A 22,246-nucleotide genomic window follows, 5' to 3' on the forward strand; every position below is an offset into this window, starting at 1 on the left:
CCCAAGGAGTCTCGTTCTAATATTATTTTAACGAATATTGTATTTAATATAATTTAAAGGGTGATTTATTATGTGATTATAAAATGATAATAACAATAATAATAATTATTGTTTCACAATTTAAGTTAAATTTACAAATAATTCTATCCTAAAAATAATTGTACTATTGTGAAAAGAGGCGAAGTCCAGATGTAGAAAACCTATACAAATAGGTTTATTTACCCTGCTCTACTTAACCTTATATGCATAGTACCTAAATTCAAGAGAAAAATCTTACAAAACATAAATAAATATATATTATCAATTATCAATAGGGCATATATTTTAAAATAGCAAATAGAAAGGAGATAGATTTAAAAAGTTTAAAGTTTTAATATAGGCATATTTTTTTTACTCAACTCTTCTACTGGAAATAATAATTAAAGATTTTAAAGATTCATGGTTGCAAAATCTTGAAACAATCGGGAATAAAGTTGCAAACCTTTGAAATATTATAGAAAAAACTCCGTTCATGAATACATAGATGTTCGATGTAAAGGAAGTGTTATCAAACCTTTAAATCTAATATTTATATTATGTACATGCGATCTGTAGATAATTTTATTGTAAAGATATGTAGGTGTCTTATAAAATCATAACCTATTATGAAAAGATGCACAGTGCATGTACGCCTGGTTTTTTAAGCCAGTTTGTTTATAAGAAATTCTTTCATATCTACGGATTCTATAGATATACCGCAAAGAAGAATTTTGCACTCCTTGTATATTTTTTTTTAATTTGTGTCAAGCAGTTTCCTTAAACGACATCTCCATAGTCAAACACAGATAGAACGAGAGCCTTACATAAAATTGTTTTTAATCTTTGCTATAGAATGTATCGATTGCTGTATAATAATTTAAGTAAGTATAAGTATAAGTAAGATAAGCTTTTTGGATACAATAAGATACGTTCTCGTCAAATGCGCAGATTTTGTCAAAAGTAAGACCAAGATTTTTTATATTTTCCTATATTTCTAAAGACACGTCACCTACCCTAACATTAATTTGATTTTTAATAATTTGCACATCATTTTTAGGACTACATATTAACAAACAACACTTACTTGGATTTAGATAAGGAGAATGCTGTAGGGAAATAGATCTTAAGTTTTCTAATTCTAATGATTCTTAAAGGAAAAAGCAAAAATAGGAATCGATTTTTATATTTAATCAGTTACATAAAAACTTTTCATAATTCAAGTTATTATTAAAAATATATATTACACTAAAAGTATATTAAACTATATTTTAGATGAGAAAATCTTTAATAACACTATAAGCTTTTTTTCAAAGACGGATTCACGAGATATGAAGCTTCAAACTAATATAAAAAATTTCACGATTATTTAGTAGAAGTAAAATAAACTAAGTTGAAGAAATGGAAATGGACTTTAACAAGTGTATTATCATTATTGAAAAACTTCTTAACTCCGCAACAATTTTCAAATTAGTCATAGATGGATTTGTGAAAATGGATTTGTGATGTCATAAAAGCGGAAAATTTGAAATTTAACTGTTACGCAAAAGTCAAATCTATTATACCATGCGATAAAGTTAGTGGGAAATGCGTGGTCTTTATGAAACTACAATGGCCGAATTAAAAAACTCTTAAATTAGGATTTTTTTATTATGACTTCATTTATATAATCTCCATATTAGAAAAGGGCCTCCATTTATCACTTTTCCTATTTGTGTACTATAATTTCTAAAAGACCCATACATTGCCCACTATCTGCGATAAACCAGTCTTCAGAGTTTCAGAAATTAAATAAAGAATATTCACACTATACAGGCTGATTGATGGTTGGTGGTACGTTAAGGCGCGTTTAGACTTGAGCACGCACGAACTGATTCACCGTGAATGAGCGTGCGTTTGCGCTCGCAGTTTTGTTTAGTTATACGATCATCCACACACGAATTCTCTATTCGCAGAGTGTGTCCATTTGTGCGCAATCATGGTGGACGAGGAAATTGCGGCTGCTGCGTTTATTGTATTTTATAAACTAATTAAGCAAAAAGAAACCAAGAAACGTCAAAGGCGCTGGTGGAAAACGCAGTTGTTTCGTGATAGAAGTGATGTGCTAAGGGATCTAACTTCTGAAATTGGATGTGACCAATTTCGAAACTTTACACGGATGACAAGTGCTGACTTTGAATACTTACTGAGGTTGGTAGCACCAAAAAATGCTAAAAAGGACACGCAGTTAAGAGAAGCTATATCACCACGAGAACGTCTGGCGATAACTTTACGTTTTTTGGCGACCGTAGATTCCTTTGGCAGTCTGCAGTACCTGTTTAACGTATCCAAAGAATCAATTAGTAACATTATTCCAGAAGTATGCCTAGCCATTACAGACGTACTTCGGGATTACATAAAAGTAAGTCAAATTTCTAGAAATCTTTATTATACTTATTATATTGACATAGTACCTTCATTAATACATATATATAAAGAGGTATTCGTTCTATAAGTTTTCTTCTCTAAACTGAGTCAAGTACTGGCTTACAGCCGAATCAGTCGATGATGGATTATCATAATAGGAGGTGGCTGTAGATGCGCTAGAAGTTTGGTCAGTGAGAGGAGATTAAAGTGGCGTGTTTGTGGTTAGAGTGGTGTATTGCGGATATGGAGCTGGTGTGCTAGAAGTTGTGAAAGTGTAATGTGGATGCTGTGGAGTGGTAGATAATGTGGTAACAGGATATGGTGGCAATAAGGCAGCTACAGTGGAAAGACGATCGTAATAACCCATATCAGTTCTGAATAGCACAGTGTTAATCTCGTGTTCTACTAATGTTTGTGTTCTGCTGGAATAACTCATAAGTTTTTGGCCAATGTGCTGACAATAACCAGAATATTTGTTTTCACTTCTGCTGCGTTTAGAACTGGATTCCAAGATCTCAAAAGCTTTTTGTATTCTTGGGTCCTCTGTTTGCTGTTTTCTCTTCTTTTGTATGTTTACCGAGTTTGGTTGTGAACCAGTAGTGAACTGCGATGGCAAGCTTTGAGTAGATGGAACCGGACTCATGTCTCTCCCCTCATCCTCCAAATGCGACTGCAGCGGCTTTTGTTGACTTTCCTCTGAAACCTCTTGGTCTGGTCCTGCTTCGTCCTACAAAAGTCCATTTAAGCGTTACAAGTAGTTTATAATAAATTATATTACTATATTATTATGAACTAATAACTAATAATATAAATAATTAGAAATATGTTTTGTCTTGTTTCAGATGCCAAAAACGCCAGAAGAATGGATGCTGGTATCGGAGCAATTCTACAAGATGTGGAATTTTCCAAACTGTCTACTCTCACGAGATGTGTAACATGTCGTACTGCAAACCCCTATTAAAAGCGGAAGCGAATTTTATAACTACAAGTCATCGCATAGTATTGTAATGTTTGCATTGGTAGATGCCAATTACAACATAATCTTTCTTGATGCTGGTACTCAAGGACGAATCTCGGATGGGGGAGTTTTCAAGAAAACAGAGCTGCATCAACATCTCGTGAGAAAAACATTAGGACTACCACCTCCGAAGGCTTTGTCGGGAAGACACACCGAAGTTCCGTATGTTATTGTTTCCGATGAAGCATTCCCTCTGGAGGAAAATATATTGAAGCCGTATTCAGGAGTTCACCCTGGAGGATCGACAAAAAGGATTTTCAACTATCGACTTAGCAGAGCACGCAGAATAGTTGAAAACGTTTTTGGAATTATGTCAGCAGTGTTTAGAGTATTGCGTAAGCCCTTGTTGTTAGAACCGAAAAAGGCACAGATCGTGATTATGGCAGTTGCCTATCTTCATAATTTTTTACGCCGCCATACTTCAAGCAATACCTACACTCCCCAGAATTTTTTGGACACTGAAAATTGTGGGGCATTAGTGGAAGGCCAAGGGCGTCGAGAAATAGCCACAAATAGTCAAAGTTCGATGCTGCCAATGACAGTTATACCTCGAAGATCTACACGTACAGCACAAACCATCCGTGACGAGTTTGCAGACTTTTTTGTAACCACCGGGGCTCTCGTTTGGCAAGACACATATGCATAACTACTACAGAGTACAGGGTTGTTTTTAATTCCTATGCGCTCGTACAAATATACGGGGTGTCAATTAAGTTCCGGAACGACTAAATATTTCTCAAACGCACCTTTTACACAAAAAATGACCCATACGCGAAAAATTCAGCCGTTCGGGGACTTAAGTGACACCCGGTATATTTGCTACACGTAGATTTTTACCTTTTTGTAAATATGTATAAATATACCTATAATATGCATAACTATTTCTAAATTACTTACATTTTCTGTGTTTAATCCTCTCCTTGGTTCATCCCTATCCATTAAGAACTGCATGCTGTCAAACGCGAACCATTTCGATATGTAAATATCCTTTGCACCTGACAACAAAAATAAACAATTCAACACATTCAGCAATACGATTTTTGTGTTCAAATTACCCTTTCCTGTTCCTCCGCTGCTCCTTATTTTGGATTTCTCACGTCGGAACGAGCCCAGTAAACTTTTCATTTTTTTTTTGCGCTTCTTCAACATAAAGCTGTGGCAGATTCCCATTCCGAACAAGACTTTCCCATGCGTCATTTTTTTAATTTTTGAATAATATTCTGAGTGCTTTACATTCCAAAGTATTTCAAATTTTCTATATTCTTCAATCAACACAAGAGCAGTATCGTTATTCCACTCCATATTTGCCAAAACACGAGGCGAACACTGACCACCCAGCTAAACTCGTTCAGACTGAGCGTTCGCCGGTTCATTAATTCCTTTTGAACACGGTCCCGAGACCGACAGTCGGCGGATCGCGTGCGTGGGTACTCGCGCACGGTAACGTACAGGCTGAGCATGCGCGCACAACAGTTTACATTTGAGCATTCGCGGTGGATCAGTTCCTGCGTTGTCAAGTCTAAACTCGCCTTTAGTTGTTTACGGAGAACGGAAAATGAATTTTTTTTGAAAATTTGGCATCCTGGGTTTTAGCTGGTGATCTAACGATTAAAAATATTTTTAGCAATACAGCGTTGCCGTTTATACCAAAAAATAGTAGCAACTTTGTTATTTTAAATGGAATACCCTGTATATTATTTTATTTTTTGACCAAAATATAGCTCCAAAGTTGATACAAAAGTTGTGATACGTGCATTTTTTAAAATGGACACTGTATATTATAACATATTCTAAAAGGAAATTAAAATCCCTTCCTAACGAGGTATCATGTTCCTCTATCTAAGTAGTTCGGTTTCTGAAATAAAAGCAATTTTTTGTAAAAATCGAAATGTTTTTATATTAATTTTAGTTTATTAGTTTTTAATATTATATGAAATGCCATACTATGTATTTTATTATGTATGTAGCAGATTTTGCTAAATAAAGAAAGAATAAAAAAAACATATTTGCTTTAGGTGGCCATGAAAGGTCATGACGCAATAATGCTATGCTATTGATGTTTGAGATTTAGTTGATTAATAGTAAATACGCTTGGGTGTTTTTTAAAATAGTGACCTAAAACTTCATTAAAATGGAAAGAAATAGTTATTGAAATGAAGTTTTGATGAATCTATTTATTATTCATGGGCAATGTGACAAAATTGTAGCAAGAACATGCAGAAAGTTCAACGAAATGTACCCAAATTTACAAAAAATGTAAAAAAGAAAATTTCTGCGAATACAAAATAACTTTATACAATTTGGTTCACAACTTAAGAATGATACAAGTACAAGACTTGGGTAAAGCCTGTAACGTTTGATGAGGACAACATCGTGAATGTTTTAGCCTACATCCGGAGTGCAGCAGATGATTTAAGTCTAACTTATTATTCTATGCAAAAAATTCTGGACGACAATAATATGCATCCCTTTAAATTGCACTGGATAATTACCAACATCGCGTTTGGTATTGTGAGACATTCTGATACGCACTCAAGAGGATCCAAAAATTCTAAAAAAAATTATATGGACAGACGAAGCAAAGTTTTTTAGAGAAGGTATTTTTAATAGAAGAAATCAACATTTTTGGACTACTCAAAATTCACATGCGGTTAAGGAAATGGAATTTCAAGAAAAATTCAGTTTTAATGCTTTTTGTTTACTAAAAATAATTAAATAGCTTTTTTAATTTACGATGGGTCATGAAACTCATAAATAGCTTCAGATTTTGCGTTCAGCAGTAGAAGATTTTCTGAGAATTTAACGCTTGAAGATTATCGCACTTGGTGGTTCCAATTAGATGGCGCACCCGCTCATTGCACTGAGAAGGTGATACGTGAGTTATTTGAGAAATTCGATGGCCGCTGGTTTAGGCGCTTAAGACCATGGACTTGGCCTGCGAGATTACCTGATCTTACACCACTTGATATTTACTTTTGGGGTAATTTTAAGCAAATGGTATACAAGACACCGGTAAACAGTACACAGGATCTGCGTCAACGACTTATCAATTGCAGCATTGGTCAATAAGATCCTTTTGAAATACAAGCAGCGACAACACATACTGTACAACGCAGGATTTTGAAGTGCTTAGAAGTCAATGGCAATCATTTTGAAAACTTATTGTAAATTACTTATAATTTTAGGATAACTAATTAAATCATTCTTAAGTTATGAAACAAATTGTATAAAGTTATTGTGTATTCGCACAAGTTTTCTTTTATTAATTTTTTGTAAATTACGGTGCATTTTGTTGAACTTTCGGCATGTTCATGCTACAGTTTTGTCACATTGTTTATGAATAATAAATAGATTCATCAAAACTACATTTGAATAACTATTTCTTTCTATTTCAATTAATTTTTAGGTAACTATTTTAAAGAAACACCCACGTGTATTACTATTATTGATCAACTAAATATAACTGACAAACGTCAATAGCATAGCATTGTTTGGTATGACCTTTCATGACCTTTCATGGCCGCGCAAGGCAAATATGTCAAAATATTCCGATTTTTACAAAAACTTGCTTTTATTTTAGAAACCGAACTACTTACATATAGGAACATGATACCTCGTTAGAAAGGAATTTCAATGTTCTTTTAGAGTATGTTAAAATATACAGTGTGTTCCATTTAAAGAAATGCCATTTTTGACATGTATTGTATCTAACGGTAAAATCACCAATTTTGACCAACCCTGTATAATGTAAAACAAATTTGTATAGTGAAGACTAATGTATAATACTTCCGTAAATTACACTCATAGTTTCAATTTTCTGCGCGTTCCAGTGCCGTAGTAATAAAAATTTATTTGGAGCTATGTTTTGGTCAAAAAATAGAGAAAATAATTAATTTCTCGAAAACCACTAAAAATAGGTATAGGAACACCTTATACAAAAACAATCATAAAGCGAAAGCGGATAAGAAAATAAAATAATATACAGGGTATTCTTTAAAATAACAAAGTTGTTACTACTTTTTGGTATAAACGGCAATGCCGCATCGCTAGAAATATTTTTAATTGTTAGATCACTAGCTAAAACCCATGATGCCAAATTTTCAAAAAAATTCTATTTTCCGTTTTTTGTAAACGTGTAAGGTACCATCAACCATCAATCACTCTGTATATTACTATATTATAAAAAGAAATTATATTTAAACATTCACAGGTTATACCATTAGAACTAGCAGTTATATACACTTATAAAAACGTTAAATAAAATATCAAAATTCGTTCAAATTCCATAATGTATAAACTTAAAAACAACTTAACAAAATAACAACAAATAACAACTTAACTAAACAACTTAATTTAATTAGAAACTATGTTAAGTGAAGAGCAATGCTTACAAAGTAGAAATCTTAGTAAAAATGTTAAAAGTAAATTCAGCAAAGAATTACCTCCTACTTCATTTACCAGTAATGTTATTTAGTAAATATTATAAATTAAATAAATATCAGTGAAACACAATAAGTAAAACTGTTTAAGTAAAATTTACAGGTATTACAATGCCTTTAAAAATTTCAATTTTCAAGATTTGTATAGAATCTCTCCAAAATTGCCCATGCATTGCAACTGCTCTTCTCTCAGGTTTGACATCAGTTTTATATTGAGGCTATCAAAAAGTCTATCCAGAAATGAGATGAGTTCTGCTAACGTCCGATGACTAGAAGTAGAAAGCATATTTTAGACTATTAATTTTAAAAATTAAATTAAAAAAAATTTACTTGAAAATAGGGCAAGCCCTATTTTCAATGTAGAATGCTACTGTTTCATTTTATTTACTTTTGAAGATAATACATGACAATCCATCAGCTTGGTGGATAATCTGTTGTCGGCTCTATAGGATAAAAAGTGGTAAGTTCTTCATATTCATGGAAAAAGACATTTTTAAATAGACTTTTTGACTCAATTTTTTTATTTCAAATATATTATAAAAGATTTTATTGGGCCACACAACAGTGGTGTAAGTCAAAGAGACACATTATTAAGTTAAGTGTAATATTTTCTTTTAAAGACAAAGGTGAATTAAAAATTAAAGAGCCTAGTTTAACCCAAACAATTTATCATTAATAAATAAGCTTAAAGCCTACCAACTCTTGTAGGGCCACTTATTACAAAGACCATTCTAACTTACCTAGTATTAAGTCTGAGAAGGTAACTAAAGGTTTTAGGCCATCCTTGACAAAAAAAGTCTATGGCAATACCAATTAATGCAAAAGCAATATTAACGTTTTTAACATTTATTTCTGTTCTTATTCAATAATTATATAAAAAGCAAAAAAGCATTTTACAAATGTCCACTTAAGTAAAAAAGAAAGCGCCAAAATTCTAGAACCTAAAAAGCTACAAAGTATAGCTCCATTTTATATGACATATTAGATGCTTGGCAGTGTGTGCAATCTCGAGGTGGTAATTTCGCTTTATTGCTGTCGTTCAGGCTAAATTTGAATTCACTGTGAGATATATTTACGATTTTGTTTGACGATTTGAATGTTATATGTATTTATCGCCTAGTAATAATAGTGACAGTGAGGTCATGTGAGGTTATTATCGGCATCATTTTCTCCACAGGCCACAAGACTTATTTAAAAACTGTAGTAGATTATTTGTATTTGAATTTTGGCACCGAGGCAGTTAACGTAGGTTTATTTAAAGTGACATTTGACCAATTTCATTATCTGTGTAAAGCTACTAGTAGGACAGGAGTTTATCATTTTCTTGTATAGTCTTTTCAATCTCGCTTGAATGACGATAAAAACGATGAAAGCGTGCCGACGAAAAGCCCGATAGACCGAGGCCAGTTTTAAACGTTCTTCTTTTCCCAGAATTATCTTAAGATGGCGGTACACTGGCAGCATACTATGCCGCAGTGGATTTGCAAAGAGACCGCACGATGCAGGTCTGCGTCGGCATCGGTCCTCAATAGCAGATCAATCAATGCCCATGCCGCAGCAAAAAAATTGCATTTATTTTAATTGGATTATTTTAAAACATTGGCGTAGTATTAAGTTATATCGTAAATTAAATAAACTTAATAATAAAATATATTTAGATGAAACATGGTTTTACGCATGACATAGGGTAAGGTATCCTAATTTGGACCACTTTTCAAACATCTATTGTATTACACATGTTAATAAATATTTCAAAATTTTATTATAAAAATCATTTACTAAGTACTGTTTATATTCCAAAAATTCACAAATAATAGATACATGGTACTTTATAATATTTTATTTTTCAAATGAAAAAAATATAAACAAAAGTCCAATTTGGGATACCGGTATCCTTAATTGGACCATTAGCGCCCTAAATTGGACGGATGTTAAAACTTATATTTAACCATGAGGAACGCGAAAAAAGATATATATTAGCATAACATAAACTAATATTCAACGTTTTTTAACTGATAAACTTAACCTAAATGTACAAAATCTTTATTATTATGTAATATTAAAAATCATAATCTTAAGTTTTACAGTTTGAACAATAAAATATCTTAGTTTTTAGCGATACATTGACACATTTTGCATGAAACCAAATTTTACATTTAAGACACTGGATCATTTCTTCGACTGATTCAGACTCGCATATTCACAATACCAACTGTCCGATTTAGCTCCACCTAATTTTGCTACCTTTTTTTTTATCACTAATCTTTGAAAATTTTAAAGTAGTTTTAACCGATTGTGCTTTAGATGTCTTAGCTCTTGCTTCAAGTTCGTTTTTGTACGGGGAACTAGTCAATTCAACTGCGTCCTGGGTGCGGCAAACTTTTGATGATTTTGATTTTTTTATAGGTAACGGCGAAATATCCTGGACTGAAATATTTAGGGAAGTTGATGCTGCTCTCTTTGTTCGTAATCCTTGCGACCTAACGACTTGCGCCAGTGGAATATTATCTTCTTCAGAAGAAGATGCCTCCTGTTGGGATTCATGGTTAGAGTTTGATGCACTGTCAAACATCATTGAAGCTGCAAAATCAGATTCTTTAAAAACATTTTCATCTATAGGCCAAATGCCACTAGCACGAAAAGCGTTCTGTGCGTTTGTCACTGTTGCAGCAAGCCCATAAGCCTCTCCAATTATCCTGAAAACCTGAAACATTGATACAGTTCGACCCACGTTATTTCGCAATCATTTTTGAATGCATTGTCCATAAATATTTTGAAAGGCTCTGAAGAATCCAACATCCAACGGTTGGAGTCTGTGTGTTGTGTGACTTGGTAACTGCAACAACCTAATTCCAGTATCCCTGGCAATCTGTAGAGCTTTTAGGTTTTTGCTGTGGGTACTGTGGCCGTCCAACAATAACAAAACAGGGGCCTCAGGGCTTGGCTTAACTGTTTCAATGAAATGTTTAAGCCATGTCACAAAAAGATCGCTACTGATATATCCAGTATCGCTAATAGTGACAATGCTGCCAGGTGGAGCACCTAATGAAAGTTCCTCTTGAAAACGTTTCCTCTTAAAAATTATCATGGGTGGTACAAACTGCCCTGCTGCACTTGCACAACAAACCACAGTAGTATTTGCCCCCCTCTCTCCACTAGAAATGCTCCCAATTTGATGTTTTCCCTTCTTGGCTAATATTTGCTGACATTGCCGTTGTACGGTTGAGCAGCTGCCACGTGACTATGTCTCGTCGACGTTGAATATGCGTGTGGCGGTAAATTTATCCTCTTCACAGATTTTTTTTTAAAGTTCATAGAATTTATTAACTCGTACTTTGCTAAATCCTGCAGCCCTTGCCATTGATGTTTTCTCCGGCTGCCGTAACGATATTTCTTTATGTCTTGACATGAAACCATAATACCACTTTTTGCTTGCCATACGTTTATCTGTGTTGAAATTGTGTTTCAAATTGTTTCTTGTTGCCAATTCAAATGCCAGTTTGCGGACGTCTCGTATGCCCATCCCGAACATTCGCTCTTCGAAAATCAAAATATGCCTGGCCAATTCTGCTTCAACTTCTTCATTAAATACACTAAACCTGCCCATTTTTTTAATTGAATTATTTGCCCGTTTGTTTTTCTCTTCGAGATGTCTTTTTAGTGTAGCTTTAGGTACTTTAAACAACCTTGCACATTCATTAAGCCCATAAGAACCATTACGAAAAGCGGAAATAGCACTGCTTAAATCTTCTGTGCTCCACTTGCAGTATTTACCACGTGATGACATTCTGAAAAAAAAAATTAAGAACTAAGTAAATGGAAGTGGTTGCCTAAATTGGACCGGTCCAATTTACAAGTCAATTGCTGTCCAATTTAAGAACCTCGTTCTCAAAACTAAACAATATCAAATTTCACCCACAACGGATTTTACCAATTTGGAGGTTAGGTCACTAAAATAATCCCTAAACTATGGCCTCTTTAATGAATCTTGAGAAATAATGATATTATAAATGTTGTGATTACTTACTTGAACGGTAAGTACTAGTATATTTGTATCGGAAGTTAAAAAATCACGAAAACACTAATATTTCCTCAAACGTTGTTTACAGACGCACACGTGTTGAAACTCTAACAGTTTTCCAGGTGTAGTTTTAGTTGGCATTGACAGATGGCGCCACTTATTGTCGGTTTGCTCAAATCTTCAAAGGTCCAATTTAGGTGCCGGTCCAATATAGGCAACCTTACCCTAATTAAATACCGTTGGGTTGATAATTCTACGTATTGTGTTTCGAATACACCATGCTCAATAGGCAAATGAGTCATTATACTTCATGCGGAAAGTACAGAAGGATTTGTTAAAAAATGCGTTACTTTTGTCTGCTTAAAATATTTTTCAATCTTCAGCTGATTCCCTTGAAGATATGACTGCGGCATTATTTGAAAAATGGTTTTCTAATAAGCAACATTATCTAACGTTTATCCAAATTCAGTAATTGTTATGGATAATGCAACTAACCATCCAAGAATGCTAAATAAAATACCAAATACTAGTTTCAAAAAACAATATACATATACCATTTATGAAAATTAAGGACATTCCTGTTGACGACAAAATCCTATTCAAAAAGGGATTAAGGTCTTTCATTAAGATACAAGAAAAACTAGATTCATGTAACTGGAGAACCGCAGCATATTTTTGCACTGATCTGTGTGGATATTGCACAACTGCATCGCTAACACGGTGAATATTTTGATTAGTGCGCACATTTCGTACGATTCCAGAAGGATGAATAGTTTCAATCCCATTCTCCAAATTTATTTATCCAAGAATTGACGAGATTGGTACTAGGTGCTTCACTGACGTTGTGAAGAGCATAACGAGCACCCAACCGACGTAAAACTGCGATGTAGGAATGATTTAATTTATAAAAGCTATGGATATAAAACGCACGTTGTTGGGTATCAAATCGATTCACTATTGCATCTGTCAATTCCGACAATAAATTTCGGATTGCTTGATCTATTGCGAAAAAGTAGGCAATTTAATATAAAAAGGTATTGTATAATAGGTGAATTTTTAAACCACATTGTATTTTAAATTAAACCTTACGTCCCTAACTTAAAACATTGTATAGCGTTTAAACAACTCATGTAAGCTTTACAATAATACATTTTAATAATATCAATAATTCTATATCTGTTCAAAACCAAAAACATATTTAGAACTGATAAAAATTCCCTCAGATCAAAGCAATTGAAGTTAATTTTGTTAGTAAAACTATTATAAAAAAAAGCTGAATTGAAACTATGAAGATAACTTTATTATATTACCCACCCGTTTTATTTTAACGGCACTCCTCTGAGGACGGCAGAGTTCAATATATTTTTTGCGGTCGCTTAATATTTGGCTTCTTCAAGTAAGAATAAAAGGACCATACCTACTTGTACTTCTAGAAGGACTTAGTTTTAAATATATTTAATAAAATTTTAGCTTAAAATTAAAAATAAATAAAGTAAACCATAATTGGTCCATTGAATTTCTTCAACTAATCTAAGATTTCTACATACTCTACGAAACTAATATTAGGACTAATTTTTTTCACATACAGACCTAAATGAAATCAAAAGGGTCTGGTATCGATGGGCTCTATCAATATTTATGTAATAATATGAGGTACTGCTCGACCATCTGTTCAATTATGGTTTTAGAGGTTTTGCTCTAAAGTGGTTTAGATCGTTCTCATCAAGTAGAAAACAAATTGTTCCATCCTCGGGTAATATTTCTGATGTTTGTTCAATATGATATGGTTTTGTCCTTGACACTACATTATTTTTGCTATACATCAATGACTCTACCTGGACACTAAGGACTTTACAGTATTTGCTGAGCAATAACCTACACAAAGCATGTTTTGCAGATAATATAGTGCTATTCTTGGATAATCTAGAAAAAATGCGACTGATGTTGCAGGACCTGCAAGAGGTGTGTGAAAAATGTAGGATGAAAGGATTACCATATATGCGAACTAAAGAGAAGGTTCAGTTTCTCATGTATACCTTTTGGAAGATTTGAAGCCGTTTTTAAGGATGGCATGCTCGTCAATCTAAAAAGAAGATTTTATTTGCAAGTAGAAGTACATTCTGAGAGTGGAGTGCAATAACATAGCGATTTTGATTTTACAGCTATGTGTAAGAGTATGATGAAGATGAGTGAACTCTCTCTCCGTGAAATTGTTATTCACGGAGAAAAATCTTCCCGCCCTCCCTAACCCGCTATACTTAAAAGAAGGGTTTTAGATCAGTGCGGGCTACATATGGCTGAGAAACGCTAACACTACAGCTAATCATCAACAGCTAAGAAACTTGCACAAAGGAAGATGGAGAGATCCATGATTGGTGTGAACTTGGGAGAAAATAAGAAACGAGGATTTGCGCAGAAAAACTATTGCGAAGTTTAGGTGGAACTGAGCGAGCCACTTTTTGAGATATGGCATTATATTCTATAGGGTTGCTGCAGTCAATATCCTCTTAATTCTCTTTTTGTGCTATAGAAAAGGGATATCATTTACACACAGGCTCAAAGTCTAGGGATATTGGATTATTTTAATTACAAAGTGATTTTAAATAATTTTCTGTAATTATCATAAGTAGAGATACCCCAATAACAAGTTAATTATGACGTGATATCAAAATACTGATTTTCGTGAGAAAAATCGAAATTTATTTACTATATGTACAAAACGACAAAGAATTTGTAATGAAAATTTTACACAAACCTAGAACAGAAAAAAAATAATATGAAATGTGACCTCCTCGTCCATTGATCTTCTTAAGGAATTACTATCCAACACCATTGAAGAGCTTGAAACAGCTAATCTCTGGTTTTGAAACTAATTCTGGTTCTGAAGAACTCTTTGCTGAAGCATATCCCAGGCATGCTCTATAGGATTGTGATTTAATAATTGTGCTGGCCAGTCTAAAACACGGATTTTTTTCTCTTCCACAAAATTTTGTGTGATTCTAGCTGTATGTGGACTATCAGCATTAAAATAAGATTTGCACCAATATTGACTTTTCAACTCTTCCATATTTCACATGAGGTACATGTTCTTGAAATTTGACATTTACTGACTTTCTTGTTTGCCATATGGAATTTTTACCACAATTGTTATAATCATTCTCATAGATTCCGGACTTTTAATTGGTCTTTAATGTATCGTTTGGGCTTTCAAAAAGTTTTCAAAAATGCGTTTTTTCTCTTTTCCAAAAAAGAGAAATATTAATTCCTCATATACGCATTAATCAGCTGTATATTCTACAAACGCTTAGCTATGCAACAAATGGCAGTAACTGAGATAATAAACAATTCGGATAAAATTGCAACTTTGATTTTAAATAGACCTATTAATGTCGAGCCTTTTATTTCAAATTATTTTGATTTTTATTCCATTGAAATAATAAAAAACAATTCAAAAAATAATAAATTAGACCTTCTGCAAGCCCATGGAGTTCTCCTATATGGATTGTTTCAAAAAAAACTAGACGCCCCTAATCAACAAAAATGGCGTGTCGTTATTGATTATAGAAAAATAAATGAGAAAACAATAATTAATGATCGTTTTCCTATTCCAAATATTACAGATATTTTTGATAAGCTTGGACGTTCACAATACTTCACCACTCTCGATTTAGTAAGTGGCCTTCATCAAATCGAAATGGCTCCAAATTCTATTCAAAAACTACCTTTTGTATAGAAAATGGTCATTATGAAGTTCTTAGAATGCCTTTTGGTTTAAAAAATGCCTCTAGTACCTTTCAACGTGTAATGGATGAAATTTTAAAAGACCTTCAACATAAAAAATGCCTGTAATCTAGAGCTTGAAACAAAAATTTTTTTTTCAAAATCTGCAAATATTTCAAATGTCGTATAATTTATCAGCAAAATATTAAAATGTGAAATATAGCTGAGGAGTTTATATAAAAAAAAGTAAAAATATTTTTTTTGTGAAAGTCACTGTTAATAAGATATTATGGAGTCAATTAATATAAATTCAAAAAAAAAAATTAAATATATAAAAATGCATACAATCAATGTTCAAAACAAATAAAAATATATTATTGATTTGCTCCAGGAGACCAAGCAAATATTTTGAATATATTTATATACAGTGACCGTCTAAAGTTCCGCATAAATTCGATAAAAATTATAGACTAATGGAGGAATAGACTGAGGAGAAAAAAATGTTGAGAAAACGCTCGATTTTTATTTTATGTTGCGCATTATTTCACATAAATTTTTGTATACAGGGTGGAACAAAAAAAGATATAACGTCATCGGGTATTTTTTTAAATGGAATGCTATATTTTTTATTGCATTTTTGAAATATACGGAAATTCCAAGCAAGTTTCGTATAACACACCTTATCTCAAAACTCAACTGTTTCCAAAATATTCACATTTAAATAACAAGAGAACAAATAAGTACGTCTATTTACAAATTAAGGTAAAATCGAGGATAAAAATAATGTTATAAACACTGCTAATTGTTTCTATTTCCATGGTTACACGTAAAGAATCTCCGTTTTCGAATGTCACTGTCAGTTCGAAAATTAATAGTTTTTATTAGAATAAATTATGGCTAATTTAACGGAAACCCAACGAATTGAAATTTTGATGATGCTGGGGTACGGGGATCGAGTGCGCAGATAAGTGAACTGCTTAATGTCAAATACCCAAACCATCCTATTTCTCAGTCAACAGTTAGTAAAATCGAGCACAAATTCATAACTTCAGGTCATGTTAGGGATTTGCCAATATCAGGTTGTCCAAAAATTTCTGAAGAAACAAAATTAAACGTTCTACTCTCCGTCGAAGAAAATCCAAACAATGCAACTTCACAAATTTCAGTTGATAATAATATAGCCGGAACGTCAGTAAGACGCATCTTAAAAGCAAATGAATATCACCCTTATAAAATTAGACTAATACACGAATTAAATGAGGACGATCCTGATCGAAGAAACCAATTTTGCGAGCAAATGATGAATATTTGCAATAATAACCGTCAGTTTGTGTTACGAGTTTTGTTTTCGGATGAAGTAACTTTTTGTTTCAACGTTGTCGTAAATCGGCAAAATTGTCGGTACTGGTCAGTGTTAAATCCACACTGGGCAACTGAGGCTCATACACAGTACCGTAAATCAATCTATTAATGTTTGAGCTGGTATCGTGGAAAATAAAGTAATAGGGCCATACTTTTTCGAAGAAAACTTAAAAGGACAACGCTATTTGAATTTTCTTCAAGATCTTATCCCTGCTTTGGCTGCTCTATACCCAGACGAACAAGACTCCTGTTCCAACAGATAATTTGTGGTTTCAGCAAGACGGCGCACCGCCACATTTCTTTCGAGATGTCCGTAATTACTTGGATACAGTGTTCCCAGGAAGATGGATAGGACGAAGAGGGTCAATAGAGTGGCCGGCCAAGGCACCAGACCTAAATCCCTGCGACTATTTTCTATGGGGATACCTGAAAAGTAAAGTTTATCTTGAGAAGCCAAACAACGTAGAAGATTTGAAAAATAGAATTAGATATGAAATTAGACGTATATCACCCGAAACACTACCGAATAATTGATAGTGTTTTACATGAGTTTGTAAACCGTCTTGCTTTCTGCCAAGAAGTAAATGGGGATCAGTTGAGTCAGAACACTTGATACATTAATAAGGGTTTTCACAGGTTATATCAATTTATCCTCCATTTTATCTTAATTTGTAAAAAGACGTACTTACTTGCTTTCTTGTTGGTTATATGTAAATATTTCTGAAACAGTTGAGTTTTCAGATAAGGTTTGTTATACGAAACTTGCTTGGAATTTCGCCTATATTTCATAAATGCAATAAAAAAATATAGCATTCCGTTTAAAAAAATAACCGATGACGTCATATCTTTTTTTTTTTTGTTCCACCCTGTATACAAAAATTTATGTGAAATAATGCGCAACTTAAAATCAAAATCGACGGGTCCCAGCGTTTTCTCAAAAAATCATGTGTTTAATTTTTATCGAATTTATGCGAAAGTTTAGGCGGTCACTGTATATGGATATAAACATTGAAAAATTCTCGTTTATTTAAGCTCGATGATGCTTTGAAGTCAGCGAAACACGTGCAATCATATATAAATTTCTTCTTTCAGATAAAAAAAAAATGATTACAAATAATTTTTTTCATTAAAACTAAGAATCCAAAAAGGCAGGTCATTAATAAAAGGGTCGGTGGCATTATTTGACGCCCTTTCCCACCTCAATCTCTCGCCAAAACCAAAATTTTAATTAAAAAAAACTTTTTCCCCAAGCTTAAAATCAATTTTCCAAAGACTTTTCTCCTCCTCACTCATTTATAAATAAAACGAGATTTCTATATAAAAGCGTGGTGATCGACGTTTTGGCAAAAAGGGGCCGTCACGTCGGGACACTTTAGGGGCGCCGCCCCCCTTCCTCCGCGACCCTATTCAAATTCCAAAAGGGCATTTCATAATGTTGTCAATAGAATTCGCACTACGTTCACGTAGCGGCTGTTTGTTACGTCGCATAATGACGGTTTTCGGGGCACGAATCTGAATGAAACCTTAAAAAGGGTGATTTTCTTTTTAAAAGGGCGCTCGGCTACTTTCGGATATTGCTGCGGCATTGGAAAATATTCAATATCGTATTTTATACAGCGAATGATAGATCAAATGTTCTTTCTTGGGGAAAAATTTGAACTAAATCAGCCAGTTTTTCGATCACGTCTCTACTTCTCACAATAAAGAAAGGGTTGAGTCTCTTGAAAATCCCTTGAAACAAAAAATAAAGATTATATTATTTATTCTAATATTGATTTTTCCAATTGTTTTATTGATGCATAAAAGTTACTTTTTAACGGCGAAGTTGAGCCAAGCCTCCTATAGCATCTATTATACAGGGCGAGATTACTAGCCAGTCGCCGACGAGTAAAATTTAAAGCGACTGAGCGAGTTAGAACACGCTCAGCGAGCGCAAACTACACCGGGCTAGTTAAATCGCTTTACTCGCAGGGTATTGAATTTTTGGAAGTTGTTTGTTTTGTATATATTCAAAATGTCTGGTAAATGCAATAGTAATCAAATTATAGAGTTTTTAAATATTTATGAACAGTTTCCAGTATTATGGAATATTAAACACAAAGATTATCTAAATATTAAACTGAAAGACGTATTATTCAAGAACATGTATGAACAATTAGATGATAAAGGGCTTCTAAAAGGAACGGATGAAAAACAATTGAAAAACAAAATTAAAAATTTGAAAGATGTGTTTCGTCAAGAACTGGCCAAAATAGAACGAAGCAAACAAAGTGGCTGTGGAACAGAAGACATTTACACCCCAAAGTTAACATGGTTTGAGGCTGCCCATTTTTTCGCAGAAGTTTTGTCAACAAGGCAGAGTAATTCAAACTTGGTGAGTAGATAACGCGTCAAGGGACATATCGCTCACTAACTCGAGATGTGCCGCTCTAGTCGCAAAGCAGACAAATACGCACAAATATGCCTTAACAATAGTTCTTGATCTTGCCTTTCCGTCTTTTATTAGAAAAGGACCGGCAAAATCCACACCGCAAATAGAAAATGGTCTATTTATTGTTACTCGCGACGAGGGTAAATCGGACATTTAAGGTATTACAAATCGTGGTTTTGCCTTAAAGCAAATTAGACATTTTCGTATGACACCCTTTATAGTGTTTTTTGCATTTAAAATCCAAAATTGAGATCTTAAACTTGTTAATACAGCCTGTGGACCAGCGTGCATTAATCGTTTATGCTCATTTTCTATAATTCATTTAGAAAGGGGATTTTTATTATCTAAGATATAAGGGTGCTTGTGATCGACTGACAAGCTTGAATTTCTTAATCTGCCTCCAACTCTAAGCAAGTCAGAATCGAGAAAAGGACTCAAAGAGCCCAATCTACTACTTCGAGCAATTGAATTCCTTTTAAGTGCTTGAATGTCACTATAGAAGTCCTGCATTTGCGCAATGTAGATTAAAGTCTTTAGGGATTCTTGAAGTTCCTAAACTGAAAGTGGACCAGTAAGGCCTTCTAACTTGTTTTTGGAACAATTATTAATGAATCGCTTACAGTAAGCTACAACATGCTTTAATTTGCTTAAAGAGGAAAATTGATGGAGAATGCTGAAGTCATTAAAGGTGTTCAGAAAATTCAAAGTAGTACTAGCTTTAAGTTCAAGGTTTTCATTTGGTATGTTAACGTCAATATAGGTTGCATGAGTCCAATTAGATGGCCTGGACTGCAGCCACGTAGGACCAAACCACCAGAGACTAGCATCGACTAATTCGTCTGGGTACATGCCGCGTAATATTATATCAGCGGGGTTCTCAAACGATCTGACGTGATTCCAGTCATCGGGATTAGTCAGAGTAATAATCTCTGAGACACGATTTGAAACAAAAGTTTTTAAATTGCTTGGTTCTATGCGAAGACAATTGAGGACAATAGTTGAATCGGTCCACAAAAATATCCCTTTAATGGAAATGTTACTCAGAGAATGTAGAATTTTTTCTGCCAACTGGGCTGCTACAACTGCGCCGCATAGTTCCAGTCTTGACAATGAAACGACTTTTAGAGGGATTACTCGTGACTTAGCGGTAAGGAAATGTGAGGAGTAGTTGCCGTGGGCATCCTCTGAAACCAAATATGTACAAGCTCCGTAAGCCAGCTGAGAAGCGTCGCAAAACATGTGCAAGGTGACGTCAATTGCATCCTTTTTTAAAGAATGCATTGTTATAGATATATCGTTTAAGTTCACAAGTCGATTGTAAAACTGCATGAACACAGAAAATAGTTGAGGTAACACTACTTCATCCCATTCTAATTTCTGCTTCCACAATTCCTGCAGGATCAGTTTGGCTCTTATGGTGATGGGGCCTAAAAGATCTAAGGGATCAAAAATTCGAGATAAAACTCCTAGAATAAATCGTTTTGTTACTCTATTTTCGATTTTTGAGGAAAAATTGACTTGGTATTTCAAAATATCGCTATTAGGGTCCAAAAAAATACCAAGAGTTTTAAGGGTTTTATCGTTACTAATAAAGAAGTTAGGCAGATTGTCAATGCTATTTTTCAAAGTTTTCAAAATTTCTTTGTCATTAAAAGCCCATTTTCTAAGAATAAATCCTGCACTTTCCAGAATTTGAAAAATCTCGTTTTTTATACGAATAGCTTCAGATCTAGTAGAAGTTCCTGAGATTAGGTCATCTACGTAGAAATCTCTAAGTATAATCTTACACGCGTCAGAAAATTTATCCATATTCTCATAACTGATGTAAACACCTGACGGTAAGAAATGATGCCGGAGCATTGCCGTATGTCACGGCGTTAAGAGTGTAGGTTTGGAGCTCTTTCTCGTGACTAAAACGCCAGAGAATTTGTTGAAGATTGCGATCTTTGTTTGATACCTCAACCACGCGATACATTTTTTCAATGTCGCTGGTTATTACATAGTTGTGTACTCGAAAACGTAAAATTATAGACAGGAGATCTTCCTGAATCATAGGGCCAACTTTTAGGATATCGTTTAAAGACACCCCTGAGGTGGTTTTTGCGGAAGCGTCGAATACCACACGACACTTTGTGGTTTGGCTTGTTTCTTTCAAGACACAATGGTGTTTAAGAAAATAAACAACTTAATTGGGATTTGACTCATTTTTTAAAGACATATGACCCAAGGAGATATATTCTTTCATAAAAGAGGAATATTGCTCGCGCAATAGGGAGTTTTTATTGAGCCTTTTTTCAAGTCCATAAAAGCGTTTAATGGCAGTTTCCTTTGAGTCTCCCAGAATTGATACATCTTGCTTAAACGGTAAACTCACAACAAAGCGTCCAGTTTCGTCACGCATAAAGGTATTGCAAAAGTGTTCCTCGCATTCGGACTCTTCGCGGGAATACCTTGTGATTTTGCAGTTCTCCAGTTCTCAGAACCTTTCGAGTTGATTTTCAATGTTTTTGTTGGAGACATTTAAATTGCAACTGGTAGATAAACAATTAACCGAAAGGAGGGAGTTAGTTGTAATTAAAGGCAATGGTCCAGAAACAATCCAGCCTAGATGGGTTTTCTGTAGGATTGGCATATTTTCGCCTAGTCTGATTTGGCCAACACATAGTAGGGAGTAAAAAATGCCAGCACCTAACAAAAGCTCGATGGGACCATACTTATTAAAATTGACATCGGCCAATTTAATATCTTGGGGAATAGATAGGACATTATTTTTGATAGAAATGCTCGGCAAGTTTTCAGTGATCTTTTTTATCACCAAAAAATCCAAGATGTGG

The 22,246-nt window shown here is 33.9% G+C and overlaps 1 protein-coding gene across 2 annotated transcripts; it reads right to left on the bottom strand.

The window, feature by feature from the left end:
• Positions 1-2,505: 2,505 nt before the first annotated feature.
• On the bottom strand, positions 2,506-4,770 carry LOC126750464 (uncharacterized). 2 transcript variants are annotated; one of them, XM_050460090.1, is made up of 3 exons: positions 4,495-4,770; positions 4,337-4,434; positions 2,506-3,148 (listed from the first exon to the last, which is right to left on the bottom strand). In XM_050460090.1, exons 1-3 carry the CDS (start codon positions 4,739-4,741, stop codon positions 2,624-2,626), a joined length of 870 nt encoding a protein of 289 aa, XP_050316047.1. In that variant the 5' UTR covers positions 4,742-4,770; the 3' UTR covers positions 2,506-2,623. The 2 variants fall into 2 exon arrangements, with proteins under 2 accessions (XP_050316047.1, XP_050316048.1); XM_050460091.1 differs by lacking the exon at positions 4,495-4,770 and having other exon boundaries at positions 4,337-4,477.
• Between the last annotated feature and the right edge of the window lie 17,476 nt (positions 4,771-22,246).

Source organism: Anthonomus grandis, chromosome 2 (genome assembly GCF_022605725.1).
Source record: "Anthonomus grandis grandis chromosome 2, icAntGran1.3, whole genome shotgun sequence".
Lineage (NCBI taxonomy): Eukaryota > Metazoa > Arthropoda > Insecta > Coleoptera > Curculionidae > Anthonomus > Anthonomus grandis.

Bases quoted from the DNA above. Each gene is read 5' to 3' on its own strand.
- LOC126750464 (XM_050460090.1), bottom strand. From the start codon at position 4,741: ATGGAGTGGAATAACGATACTGCTCTTGTGTTGATTGAAGAATATAGA. The intron at 4,435-4,494 runs GTAATTTGAACA...TTTTGTTGTCAG, and splicing joins CAGCGGAGGAACAGGAAAGG to GTGCAAAGGATATTTACATA. The intron at 3,149-4,336 runs GTAAGTAATTTA...GGACTTTTGTAG, and splicing joins GAGGATTAAACACAGAAAAT to GACGAAGCAGGACCAGACCA.